This window comes from Pleurodeles waltl, chromosome 8 (genome assembly GCF_031143425.1).
Source record: "Pleurodeles waltl isolate 20211129_DDA chromosome 8, aPleWal1.hap1.20221129, whole genome shotgun sequence".
Classification (NCBI taxonomy): Eukaryota; Metazoa; Chordata; class Amphibia; order Caudata; family Salamandridae; genus Pleurodeles; species Pleurodeles waltl.
The window spans coordinates 824,315,272-824,329,862 of record NC_090447.1 but is presented as its reverse complement, the minus strand read 5'-3'; the positions used below and the strand labels follow the sequence as shown (position 1 = coordinate 824,329,862).

At 42.5% G+C, this 14,591-nt stretch overlaps 1 protein-coding gene across 4 annotated transcripts in view; it reads right to left on the bottom strand.

The window, feature by feature from the left end:
* The window catches only part of LOC138250333 (acetylserotonin O-methyltransferase-like), a 480,756-nt gene extending 467,416 nt beyond the window's left edge, over positions 1 to 13,340 (bottom strand). For 3 of the 4 annotated variants that reach the window (XM_069205104.1, XM_069205106.1, XM_069205107.1), the window contains exon 1: positions 13,244 to 13,323. In XM_069205104.1, coding sequence (XP_069061205.1) covers positions 13,244 to 13,263 — 20 coding nt within the window. In that variant the 5' untranslated portion in view covers positions 13,264 to 13,323. Of the gene's footprint in view, positions 1 to 13,243 lie in introns of all 4 variants that reach the window. The other variant, XM_069205105.1, reaches the window with a different exon arrangement.
* Positions 13,341 to 14,591: the final 1,251 nt, after the last annotated feature.

Sequence of the window (14,591 nt, the reverse complement as noted above, 5' to 3'; positions counted from 1 at the left end):
CTTCTCCGATATTTTTAAATCTGGGCAAGTATTTTTCTACTCAAAGGGAAGTTGCAGTCTTACCATCTATTTCGGCTGGGGGAGAATGGTTAGTTGATCTTATTAATCTAGCCTCTGTAATAAATGCAATTGAGGGCGCTGCTAGTGGCAAGGCCCAAAGCCCAGATCGGATCCCAATTGATGTATTTAAACATAACATTGAGTTCTGGGCCCCGTTACTGACTAACGTTTTAAGGGCAGCCATTAAAGGCAACCTGAGGGATTCATGGAAAGAGGTCATTATCGTCCTGACTTCTAAGAAATGAGATCGGAGCTCGCCTACCTGTTATCGTCCGATCTCCCTATTAGACTCCACAGTGAAGATTCTTGGCTGAGTAATTCTTGATAAATTTGAAATCTGGGCAGAGGCCACCGCTTTTTTCTCTCCGCTACAGTATGGCTTCAGACCCAGTCTCAGGACAGTAGAGCAGGCACTAAATCTAAATCTTATTTGGGGCAAGTATGTGAAAACCAGGAAAGATGCCTTTCAATGGCATTTATGGACCTCTCCTGTGCTTTTGCTTTAGTGGATCGTGCGATTTTATGGAACTTCAATGGATCATGGTGCACTATACACTTTCTGGAGAATGCACAACTCCAATTAGAGTGTCTAAATGGGTAAGACAAGGTTGTATCCTCGCCCCATTTTAATTTGTACAGTATATCAACTCACTAGGCACTTATTTAGATTCATATAGTTTAGAAATTCCATGTCTTGGCCCGCAAACAGTCCCGGTCCTCCATTACGCAGATGATGCTGTCCTTTTAGCATTAACTGCTAATGGACCTCAAAATTTGTTGAATGCATTTTATAATTTTATGACCAAATTAAAGCTCAAGTTTACTTCCAAAAATCATTTATATTAACTAGTGGCCCTAAATCCACAAAAACAAAGGCTTTGCAAATAGGAGGAACCAAGCTAATGAAAGTGCCTTTCTTTAACTATTTTGGTATCCTGTTTGATGCCTCTGGGTCTTGGGAGAGGCTTATTGGCCAAAGAGCACTTAAAATTGGGGCAACATCTGATGCTCTTTTCAGATCTGCTAACAAGCTTGGCCGTAAAACCTTTAGGAAATGTATCCAGTGGTATAAAAGAAAATGTATCTCTCTTGGGACAGGCATGTGGGGTTGCTCTTCCTCTGGTCGGCTCCAAGTTGTAGAAAATACATTTTTATCCAGCCTGCTGGCTTTATCTCAAAGTACAACTTGTCTGATTCTCCATTTTGAATCAGGAGCAGACTATATTGAAGATTTTGTGAGTTTGGCCCCTTTGTTGTTATGGATTAAGATTTGGGTCACACCCTGCATTCTCCGATTTAGCTTTAGCAGACTGCTTAAAAAGGGACTATTGGCAAGCCATCCTTTGGTTGGCATATGTTAAAAATAATTTTTATGACCTTGAATTAAATACCCTTTTTGAACGCCCTGGAGAGATTCGTACCCAAACTAAAGAGCATGTTAAAAAACGTTTTCTACTTCATAGGGACGAACGACGTATAGTAAGGGCCCTTAATATGGTCTCTGTGATGAATTTTATGCAATTGGACAACATTTCAGGGATGAACAAGTATTTGTTATGGTTAACCAATTCCCAGCACAGATTTCATATAACTAGGCTGAGGCTTAATTTAATCCTTCATTTGGTAGCTTTCCCAATGATTGGGACCAGAACACCCGTCAGTTCTCGTTGCCCATGTGATAACACTTCAGTTCAATCTATGGTACATTTTATGCTTTTCTGCAAATTATATTCTGTATGTCAGGCTTGTTTTCTTTGCCATATTTTTAAACAGATGCTTCTTTTAACATATAAAGATAGTCTGAAGTATTTGCAAACAGCTGCTCCACCGGAAACCTGTTATGCTGTTGTGAACTTTATTAGATCAGCCATAAAAATACAGAGGGCCTATGGCAACGTATGTGCTACTGTCTAACTATCTGCACACTTCACTTTATGTAGATGGAATTGGAACATATTTTATTCTGAATGGACTTTGCCTGAATCATGTTTTAATGTTACTTAAATAGTTTTTTTTTCTTTATGGAAGTAACATATTAGGAAGGCATTTAGCTATTTTGCACAATTATATTGGGAAACTGGGTGATGCAACTCATATTATTTGCAATTTTGCACATTTTGTATGTAATGTTTTTATTTTACTTTTATGGTCTAAATTTAGACCGAAGAAAGATATTTTGACTTGGCTTGAAGTCACCCACCCACATAATCAAAGCCTCCGTCCTTGTGTTGCTCATAACCATGAGAAAAGTATCCTCCATCTTGTCAACAATCTCTGTGACTACATGATCAAAGATATCATAATAGAAATTAATTAATAGTAAGTCCAGAGACTTAAAAGAAAATAAAAGGAACTGATAATAGGGGGAGGTAGCCAGTTCTTTTACCTTACATTCTACTAATATTGTTGTAGTAAAAATCACCGCCCTTCGCATGGTCAGATTTAGATGTGGTGGCCGCCACATGGTGCGTAATAAAACCATCCAAGAATATGGGGTCTTTCAGCCAAGCCTCTTGTCAACAAATGACTTGGAAGCAACCCACTAAGTTAATCCACCCATATGTTTCCAATTTCGTACACAATCCAGCGACGTTCTACAAAATTAAATCAAACGATCCCTCTCAGGGGGTGTCATTTACTAGTGGCAGGGAAGGTAGTGTTTCCTGTAATTGCTCCTCCCCCAAAAGCTGTACAAAGTGACCATCTAGAAGACCTTGTTACCCTTATGAGTAAGGCAGTCAATCTAACTGCTCCAAAGAAGCCAGAGGTGGGAATCTATTAAAAGTGGGGACTGCAATATTCAGATGATTTTCTGTCATATCCTGGTGTGGTCCATGATGCTTTGGATTTCTAACAACAAGACCCTTCCTCAGTATATTAAATGTATTAGGTGGGTACAAATAACCCAGAGTGAGTGATCTAATCCCCCCTCTCTTAAAAGAACCGGCTTAATAAATGTAGCAAATATCGAACTACACAAGGTGTTTTAAAATTCACAATGATACAATCGCCCTGTGAAGTTTTCTGTGTTGGTCCAATCCAAGAGACCATTTTAGTATAAATAATATGTTTAGTTAAGTCATTGTCTGCCCCGAATGTTTCCATGACCAGTGTAAGACCTTATTTGAGAGGGATATATGTGATTCAAAGTCAACACTAAGCAAGATGGAACATTTTCTAACACAGTAATGTAAGGAGTACACTCTGGAGGAACGTGGTGCCTAATGCCAGTTTGCTCAGAGATAGGGACCATATTCACTGAACCTCTTTCCTCAGTCCCTAAAGTCAAGCTGCCCTGAGCACTGCGGCCCACCCAGAGGAGCTACTTTTGAGAGGTGGTTATGCATCTGACGTTTAGGGAGCTCCTGGGTTCGAATATGGGGAGCTTTAACAACAACTTCAGAGTGAGTACATCTAGTGGTATGGCCTAGGGCGCCACAAAGTGGAGCTAATAGTACCTCAGTACCTTTATCCTAAGCCGAATTCAGACTGCCTGGAGTGACATCAGAGCATAAACCACCTTTTATCGCACCCACCCCACTACCCTGCCCCAGCCATGAATTTTTTTTATCTCCAATTCAATAGCACGTAGGCACTCTATGAGCCGTTTTAGTTTAATGTCCAAGGCCGAATTTACCATTTACTTTACCATATCCCTCAGAAAATCCTGTTAGACTTCTGGGACTTGATCATTTCCCATCACTAATTCTTTCTGATTTAGGGTCTGGGAGGTATTAACCCTTTGGCGCTTAGAGGTCTTAACCGCCTCCTTCCTCTTATTGTTCTCCCCAGTGTTATCCCCCACTTCACTCAGGGGAGTGACAATTACAATTTCAGGATCCAAAGAAACAGGGGGGTCTAGAAGCCAGTGAATATGTCATATTAACACTGCTAAGAGGCTGCTGAGCCCACAGATCATGGGCACAGTCCAACTCCAATGCAAATACATCATGCAAATCAACCAAATCTTTACGTGGGCTGGATGGATCATCAGCTGTTAGGCTAAGCGGGGAGGGAAACTGAGATGAAACTGAAAGGTGGCGGTCTGCCAGTTCAATCTCTTTGTTGATGATCCCAACCGCCTGAGAAAGAAAATCATCCATGGTCATTTTCTGTCAATGTGACCTAGTGACTGTAGCTGTTTATGCTTTACGGGTTGGACTTTTGGCACGATGTGATTGCAATCAAATTATAGCGCACAAAAAGAAAACAAAACCTTACTGTCATCAGCAGCTAAAATCGGGGTCGCCCAGCCCAGCCTCAGCCGGCAGCGGACGGCCACAGACGGGCCTGGTCTTGGGTCTGTGTTCGCCTGTGCACATCCATGTGTGTCCCGTGCAGTGTGAAGCGCTCCTCAGCGTAAGCGCCGCCAGGCGTGTCTAATGGCGAGGTGGCACTCCTGCTGCATTGGTAACTGGGGGGTGTAGTCAGGCCCCCTCCCGGTCCATTTGCTAAGGTTCTAACCACAGCGTGAAGTGCTACTCAGCTTAAGCGCCTTAGGGCATGTCTAATGGCGAGGTGGCCCTCCTCCCACGTTGGTAACTGGGAGATGTAGTCAGGCTCCTGCCTGGTCCCTTTGCAAATGTTCTCACGGCAGTGTGAAGCGCTGCTCAACTAAAGCACTTCTGGGATTGTCTAATAGCGAAGTGGCCCTGCTGCCATGTTGGTAACTGGGGGCTGTAGTCAAGCTCCGCCCGGTCTGTTTGCCAAGGTTCTCATCGCAGTGTGAAGCGCTGCTCAACTTAAGCACCTCCGGCTGCGTCTATTGGTGAGGTGGCCCTCCTGCCGCATTGGAAACTGGGGACTGTAGTCAGGGTCCCGCCCAGTCCCTTTGCCAAGGTTCTCAGGGTAGCGTGAAACGCTGCTCAACTTGAGGATCTCCAGGCACGTATAATGGTGAGGCGGTCCTCCTGCTACATTGGTAACCGGGGGTTCTAGTCAGGCTATTCCCCGGTTCATTTGCCAAAGTTCTCACCGCAGCGTGAAGCGCTGCTCAACTTAAGCACTCTAGGTGCGTTTAATGGCAGGTGGCCCTCCTGGTAACTGGGGACCGTAGTCAGGCTCACCCCCCAGTCTCTCCATGACCAATCACTGTATGGCTATATTATGAAGCCATGCAGTGATTGGCCCTTTCTGCCATTGCCATACTCGCAGTCTCTTTTGCCGCCATGGCTCCACTAGTGCCGCATTGGAGAGTAGAGACAGCAGTTGTTGCTGTGGAGGCTACTACAGCTACAGCCCATCATGAGAAAGCAAAGAGGTGCGGTCAGAGACAAGAGAGGAGGTATTATTAATATTATTCCTCCTTCTGACCACCACCTCGTCACCTCTTAGCCTCACATGTTATACATGGAACAGGACCGCTCTTTATCAGAAAGAAAATGACCAAATACATCCAACAAAGAACCCTCCGCTCAAGACTGGCTCCCCGCCTTAGAACACCACCATACAAGAAAAAGACTATAGGTGGTACATCCTTCTCTGTCCAAGCAGCCAAACTATGGAATTCATTTCCCCCAACTATAAGAGCCACAGATAACTTTCTTGTCTTCAGAAAACTACTCAACAGTTGGCTCTTTCCTTCATAACCACCTTTTTCAAACAACTATGAACTGCATATGCCTCTGTGGATAAATATTTTTTTCAGATTATATGTATATTTCTATTTATTTATAGTTTCTTTGGAAAATATGTATTGCTACTATGTCATAACAATAAAATACACACACACTCTTTAAACCTGTCTGACTAAGTATTTTTTTACCCATGATTCTATTTATGTATTGTATGTGCATATGTGTGTGTGTGTGTATATATATATATATATATATGTATATATATATATATATATATATATATATATATATATATGTATGTGTATGTGTATATGTTGTTTCTGTGCTTGGCATGTTCGTGGATCATTGCATGGCTCCTGGTTTTTTTGGGTTGTTATACTAGATATCTATGAATTCCTGCTCTCATCTTATCACACTTATCTACTCATCACTCTTATGTCATGTCTCTATCAAACTATCCTCCATTCTCACTCTGACTCATCCCAAATCCCTTCTACCACTTTCATCTCCTAAATATCTCTGCCTAAGCTCTTCCCTCCACATCTAACTCACCAAACCTCACTCTACCTCTGTGACCTCCCACACAACCCTACTAAATTCTCCTGCATTCATCTCACCCTGCTACTATGCTCTCCCTAACCCTTCCACATACTCTTCCCCCTCCACCCCCCTTTACTCATCCCAAGCCTTTGGGTTGAGTAAATGAAGGATATACTCCAAATTAACACCTCTGGATTTATTTCCTCCTCCACCCCTTCATAACTCCAGTCTAACTAACAAACTCTCATATCCGCGGCTCAAATTAACTCATAATAATACTAAAACTGTACTCATTATTTAACAATACTAATCCATCACTAATTCTTGTTGGGTTCCGGAGTAGCGTGCTATTCATCGAAAAGCGCTTCGACGCCTCGTCAGGGGTAGTAAGCGCTATATAAATACGATTACAATACATGTTCCGGCCCAGGCTGCCTGGTCTCTCACCGCAAATCTTCAAGGCAGCCCTTGGAGTCAGACTAGGACATGCTGCAGTGTAAAAAAAGAAAAAAGAGGTAAAATATAATTGATAAATTAACTTTGGTTTGTCAGTTGAGTATTGTATTATTTTAAGTTAGAGTTAGGATTATTTTGGAAAATGGCAAACGGGTGTCTCACAGTCACGGAGTCACCACCATGCAAACATGGTGATTTATTTGTTTGGCAAATTCAGTTTTCATTCTGGAATCTCCCGATCCATGGTTACTGATGGCTGTTTGGCTTTTAACAGCAGGTTTTGAAACAGGCAGCAGTGCTAGTTTCATTCTTGCATGTATTGGGCTGGGCCTGGCATGTATTGTGAGGGTTCCATGCGTGTGTAACTATGAGTGGCCATCCCATTGTGTACTACTGTCTGTGGATACAAGCTGTCCACTGCCCGCTAAATCATTCAGTGGAGAATCTTTAAATCGGTTGCTTGATAGGGAAATACTGAGGGAGACTGCTTGAAGGGGGTAGAGTGATTATAGGGCTTTTGGTGAACCTGTAGCAATGGGAAATGCTGCTTTTCCATCCCACTGGGAGTGAGTATCATTGTTCTAAAGAAGGAACTGGAACTCACACTCCCAGGGCACCATGCAGGTATTGGTAACTTAGGGCCAGATGTATCGAAATCCCATTTTGCATTCCCAAAATTGCTAATTTTAAGAAATCGCTAGTTAGAGAATGCAAAATGGTATGTAACAAACTAGCGAGTCCCTAATAGTGATTCATACAAAAGCACAATAACTATTAGGGAATCGTTATTTGGGAGAGCACCCCCATTCCTTCGTATGAGCCTGAAGGCTCATAGGTGCGAATGGTTTTACATTACCTAAATTGCGATTTCCTATTAGGAACCACAAAATTGTGAAATGCAAACCAAGGGTGTGGAGGGCCTAATGCCCCCTTTGATGAACCCCCCAAAAAATGTGTGAACATGCAAAGTGCACATATGCTTTAAAAAATCATTTTTTAATGCACTTTTTAAAATTGCACATGGTTACTACCAACTTGGAGTTAGTGGTAATAGCATTTGCCGACTTCGCATTTAGGAAATGCTAATCTAACTATTTGCGATTTCCTATTTAGGGAATCCTATCTGGAGTCACTATTTTAGGAAATCGCAAAAAAATGCAATTCCCTAAAATGAAACTACCAATGCCTTTCATACATTTGGAAAGGCACTTTTACATTTGCAAACGGTGTAATTTAGCGATTCACACCGTTTGCAAATGCAAAAACATTTGATACATGTGGCCCTTAGAGTAAAGAACACGTACCACATGACATTTAGCTCAGAGTCAGACTGCAAAAATCGAATGCACTTGGAGTCAGACTTGGAGTAGCTCATGCTGAAGCTGTGTAAAAATAAAAATAAGAGGTGAAATAAATTGAAACTAAAATTACGTTTTGTCTGTCAGTTGAGTTTTGTTTTAAGTTAGAGATATATGTCAGTACTTTTCCAGTGTTTAGCTCTCCCCGAGAGCACCAGCCAACCACAGTTAAGGTCCGCAGCGTCTATGTTTTTTTAGTCATTGTTTGGGACTGCTTTTTTATTTTGTTTTCAGTGGCTGACTAGTCCCGCCGCAAATTAGGAGAGCTATTGTTCCTGTCGCTCGTTTTTTTGTGTGGCTGCTTTCTTTTTTGTGTCTCTCTGCCTGTTTTCTGTTCGTTTCTTCTTGACCTGTTTTTGCCTTTCTGCTCTTTTCTTCCTCTATGTGCCTTTCTGGTTATGACAATCTGCCCGTTTATTGACTACTATTTCTGCCTTTATACTCGTAGTATGCTCCTTTGGTGCCATCTGTTTCTGCCTTTCTGCTCAATTCTTGACCTCTGGTTCTGCTCGTTTATTCCTCCGTGCCTTTATGCTTGTTTCTTGACCTCTGCCTTTCTGCTTGTTTTCCATGATCAGCCCTTGCACTGCAGGAAACATCCCCACCCGCCCTTCCGTTCACCAACTCCACCGCACTCCTGTTTACCACCATTACCCCCTTGCCAAATTCAATAGGTCGCCCATTGCCGAGGCATATTGGTTTGCCAATGCTTGTTTTGTTTGGCAGCAGGCATTGGTGGAGCTTCGGGTGTCCTGCACTTTTAATGCCACAGCCGTCCAACCACAGTTATTTATGCATTGTCTGGCGTAGAATTCAATGTTCAATTGACTCGCCCGACCCTTGGTTACGGATGGCTCTGAGGCTTTTTAAGGGCAGATTTAAAATCAGACAGCAGTACTTACACAGTCATTTATTTCCGTGAACATTTTTATCTTCGTCTCTCTACTCGGCCTGCTGTAAGTGTCTGCATCACACAGGTACACCCAGCCCACCCATGAGTCATTAGCCCATTATTCAGACAGCTTGCCTCAAAGACGGATCTGGTTATATTTATCAAATCTGCTGAAAGGATACATCAAAACAAAAATAGGGTTTAGTGTCTGCGGGAGGAGAAGACCACCTCAAAAGCGCTCTTTTACTGAAGGTAAACATCTGAGGCACATAAATAGACTGCTCTTCCCGCCAATGGCTGCCCTCGCCCGTTTGGGTAGAATTCAAGAGCGTGTGGGAGGTAGGGGGGGTCGCTAATAGTAGGAAAAAGCAATAAAGTTTTCCTTATGACACCAATTTGCACATTAACTGCTTTTTGGTATGTTAACTAGGTTTTGTCAAATGGGGCTCTTAGCCCTTAGGTCCTTAGGCACTGACAGTTCACCGCCACGACAGTGTCAAAACAGATTTTCCAATTCATCAGGTAACTTTGAGGGTAGCCTCTGTAAATCAGTGACATGCTCGGCGATCGTCAAAGGGATTTACATGGACTGTTAGTGGAACGCCAAATATGTCTGAATAACATTACTGTGGTGAGAGTGCATGGAAATAAATACAAGGAGGAGGCCACACTATACTCTAGGCGTGGTTCCGGGGTCTCATATGTTGTGCAGTGCACTGTTTTTGATTTTAGTTATGGTGGTCTAAGCTCTGAGGCAGGAGCCTCAGTAGGAAGGATTAATATGAGTAAGACTGCAATTTAGAGACAAGATTACTGAATATTATGGTAAGTAGTCCGAGTATCACTAATGGTTTGCACCCTTAGAAAAGAGACAGCTTCTCTAACATCATGATCCATCCCTTTGCACTGTGTCATATCTCCCGGGCACCCACATACTGGATACAACCAACTGGGGGGAGGGAGGAGAAGAGATTTTACCAAGAGTTTGCATCATCAGACCCAAAATGGCAACACTGAAACTGAGCGTTGTGTGACCTTAAGCAAGTCATTCCTATACATGGGTTAGGAACTGGATGATAAAGTGTCAGTTGTTACCCCACTATTGCATCTCAGCACTTTATCAATCAGTGGTTCCAAATTCTGCCTTGAGATGTCGGACGGTGTAATACCAGATTAGGGTATTTTAAAATAGGGCGGAGTGCAAAATGAACAATAGTCGTAATTGCTTTTATTAACCTGCTTGTTTTCTCAAATGTGCTTGAAAATGCTCTTTTTTGGAAATTTTCCTGGAGGAGAACCCCCCCAACCTCTTTATGACGCTTGGGCTCACCCGCTAAACTCACTCACCACAGGCCACTCATTACAAACATTTATGCCCCACTACTTTCAAATGTCACAAGCTGCCGCTGTATAGCTGTGAAGTGTAGACAGTAGCAGTCCTTTCCAAGTGGGTAAGCTATACCTCTTCCTTCTTGTGGCCTTAAGCAACTTTGTATTATATCTCCTGTAGACCAAGGCCCTCGGTCTGGGACAACATAGAGTGTGGGTACTTGAAAAACATCCCAAAACTTCTCTGATTACTAATGGAATTCCTACAAGATTGTGTAACATCTCAAGGAAAGTAATTGACCATCTACTCTGATTTAACCTGTCTACTCCATCCTCCTCACATGATGGAGTGCTGTCTTACAAGCTTAAAAGTATTTTATTTACAGAGCTTCTCATATTTTTGTCATGCAGGCCTCTGGAGGTTCCTGTCTTCACCAGATACAGTCAGATTCAGCAAAAGAAGGGACAAGACTGCTTTTCTAAAATGTTTTTTATGCAAATCAGTGTGTCTGATAAACATTGCTCAACTCAGAGTATGGCTCCTGTATAGTTCCTAAAAACATAAGTACCAAGGGTGCATTCTACGCGGATGAAAATCCAACATATAAGGTCCTTGGACATATTGCACAAGGTGGTAGGCTTGTATTCATGTTGCTGTAGTGAAAGTAGCTTTTGTACTTGGTAACAGCTATTCTGTGGTTTGATGCTAATTCTAGATTTAATAGGTTAGTGAGTCTAAATGTTCCATGCAAGATCTCTCCAACTGTATTATTTAGGAACTGGCAGAAATGACCCTAATGGCCCTAAACAATTAAAAGTAGCTAGAGCTAATGGGTAAGCCATAGGAAGTGAAACAGATGTCCGTTAAATATATGTTATCTAATTGAATCCCAAAGTGAGTGCATTACTTAGGGTCAGCATAAAAAAGAAAGTAGGGTATCCATACAGCCTAATAAGGCTAGATGTTACTTCTACTGGGATTTAAAAATCTGTTCTATATAGAATTTCACAAAGGCAAGATTTTGACATAGAGACACACGTGTGATGAATACTCGTTCAGAAGAAGGCTATATATATAAGTTGCTAACCTTTATGGGATCTCAATGGTTAATTCACCTAAAATATTACATGCCTTAGTACCAAACTTAGGCTTTTGTTTGTATCCTCTGAGGAATGTGATGACTAGGAAACTAGGAATAACATTTTATGACTGTATCCTTAGTTGTGTCGCTCTGAGGAAGCTTCTTCTGCAATCCTTTCTTCATGTTTACATCTGTCAGATGGCTGGTGCGGGCATGTTCTTCTGTGAGAGATGGAGTAGCAGCTGACAGTGAACGACCCAAAGAGGAGCACAGAGCCCGATGTCAGCCTCTCTGCATTGCCAGACACCCCATTCCCTCTAAGGTATGAAAATAACTCTACCAAGCAGTTACTGTAGCTACTCTTTTTCCCAGTAAAGCCCAGCTTTTTGGAGCACTTCAGGCTTGCCTCTTTTTGTACTCTGCAGAGACCTACCTCTCTTTCCAAGGACTGCGTGTGCATGTATTCTGAACACCTTTGTGCTCTGTCCAAATGACAGGCACTCTGAGATATTCATCCTACCTTTTATCCTCTGCTCTGGCAAATCTGCCTCATTATAAACAGCCACCAGTAACATGAACTTGCACAGACACTTAACGTGACCCAGTTCATTGTATGGAATATTGTATTTCTTATATTCTTTACTCCTTTTTCAAGTTCTCTTCTTGAGGTGGAGTGAGAGCATGTCACAGTTCTTTGCAAGTTTAGTTCATGAGCTTGCTCAAGTATGACATGCATATCAAACATGCTTGCCACCTGCGTGTTTTTTTTAATTCGTCCTCCACCATTTACCAAATCTCCCTGCATTAAATTACCACCAGTTACTGCACAATATACTGACTTTCTGAATAAGCAAGTCATAATACGTTTATGGAGCTTCAGTAACCTATATTGCACAACAGCTCATCAAGCTAAATTTTACAACAAAAAATAATATTAATCACATATGCGAAACCTGAAGCATTTACCAATGCTTGTTCTAGTCTGCCATTTCTCTCTCGTGTCTGCTCACTTCCTTCTTAGCTCGCCCACTTTCCTCTCAATGTCGCAGCGTTAAGACCAGTCCGTCTGTTCTCTGGTGTCCTCCAAGTGTGCCCAGTTTCCACTTAGCCTAACTAGCCTCTTTCTCTCATTCTAACCCACATCTGTCTACTCTCCCCTCACTATGCCCACTTTCTCTTCATTCTGTCCACTTTATCGCAGTCTGTGCCTTCTCCTCTCGAGTTTTCCCATCCTTCCCTGTTCTGCTTATAAGCCTAGGAATCACTGAGGATCCAAGCATAGATGTCATTTCAGTGTCGGTGTCTCAGTTCCGACCCCTGACCTACCCTTTGCGACTCCTGACCTCCGAGGGGGCAAAATCAGTGCCGGGAACATAGTGGGAGTTCGTCCTCTGTTTTCTCTCATTTTTTTAATGTTTCATTATTCACTGTTAGTGTAATAAAAAAATGGAGTAAAATCAGCTGGAATATAGCCTTACCTGGCAGCTGAGGTAAGTAAAACTAGTGCTTTTAATTGTATGTTGTGTGCCTGCTTGAAGGTGAGTCTGTGTGTATGTGTGAGAGAGAATGTGTGTAAGTGTAAATGTGTATATGTGTAAGAATGCGTGAGTGTGAAATTGAAGGTCAATGGGCCTGTGATGTCAGTTCCGCTACCCCTAGCATTTTGGTGAATTGACGTTCATGGATGCAAGGCGTAGACACATGCACAGTCTATTACTATACAAAGCAGGGTAAATGGTATGAGATTGTGTTAGTCGTTAGACTTCAGGACGAATAGACACTTCCTCTTTGTCTTTTGCTTCATACAGTTCAGCTACTGCTCCAAAAAGATATTGCCCTTTTTGCAATTTTTATCAATATCTCACATTCTGACAATATAGGTTGAGAGAAATCCTTTATAAAGTAAACAGCTATGTTAGATTTACTTCTGCAGAGTCTAGAGCTTCTTACCTTTGAGACAAGAAATCCATCTCTGTATTCAAGTAGTAGCCTGGGATATTGCAGATCTTCAGAAGAGCTCATGTTGTCCGTGACACACTGGCAAGTGTCTAACCTTTTTATGTCTGAAGAATTCATGTAGTGAGCAACCTGGTTTATCAATCATGGACGAGGAACTCGAGCGGAAAACTTATGTTACCTGCCTAATGACATATTCCAGGTGCCTGTGCCAAGCGCATTCTTTTTCTTTGAGCGAAGAGACTAAGGGCCAAATTTATTGAAATGTGTCACAGCGGGGTGCTGTGCCAAAATTGGCAGCGTTGCGCTGCGTCACTTTAGAAACGCAGGGATGCGCCGTATATAACTGAATATGGCGCACCACTGTGATTCCCCCTGCGCTGGCACTCAATTTAGCTGCCAATGCAGGCATCCTTGCACCATTGTGCAAGGATGTCTGTGTTGAGGGGTGTGATGGTTATGTGCAGAAAGGTGTCCCTTCCTGCACATAAACATTCATTCCGTCATTTTGCTCTTTCTATACGTGCTACAGAATGCAGCACACATAGAAAAAGCAAAAAACGATGAGGGATAAAAGTATTCCTCCTCATTGCGTCCAGCTAACGCCACCCCTGGGGGTGGCGTTAGATTTTACCACTGCCTCAGGTTTACGAAATTTCATAAATCTGAGGCAGCGTCAAAATGCAATGGGTGTTGCTGTGGCATGCCCACAGCAACACCCATTGCACTCCCCTTCCACGAACAGCGCTGCATGGAAAGGGGCCGTATTTACAAGGTGGTGTTAAGCCACAAAAAATGGCTCAACGCCACCTTGTAAATACGGTGCAGTGCTTAGCGCCACAGGAGCATCACAAAAAATGATGCTTCTGTGGCGCTAGGGGCCTATAAATACGGCCCTAAGCGCATTAAACAAATACAACTGAGCAATTTCATAGGGCCCACTGCACTGATTTTAATTGTCTAACTAGTGCTCATTGTACGGTTTACCGAAGGAAGGATGAAAGTACAAGCTCAGGAAAGACTGAGAGTTCTAATGCACATAGCGCACAACTCAACCTACCAAGCTATCTTAACTCGCTTTTAAAGAGGGTACAGTTTGTAGGATGTTCTTTTCCCAATGTTCCCTCCAATACAAAATAAGACTAATATATAGTTTGTCCCCCTGAGCCACTGTCTGCTTCTATGGTGGGAGGCCCTTGCCTCTGCATGAGTAAGGAGGATTGTGTGTCTCCATAGTTTGATCCAGGACAGAAATATAACACATACAAAACTGCAAACTGTACTTTTTGTAATCTGTTCAGTTAAAATGTAGCAACAACCGTAGGGTGCAAGTTTTTTCATG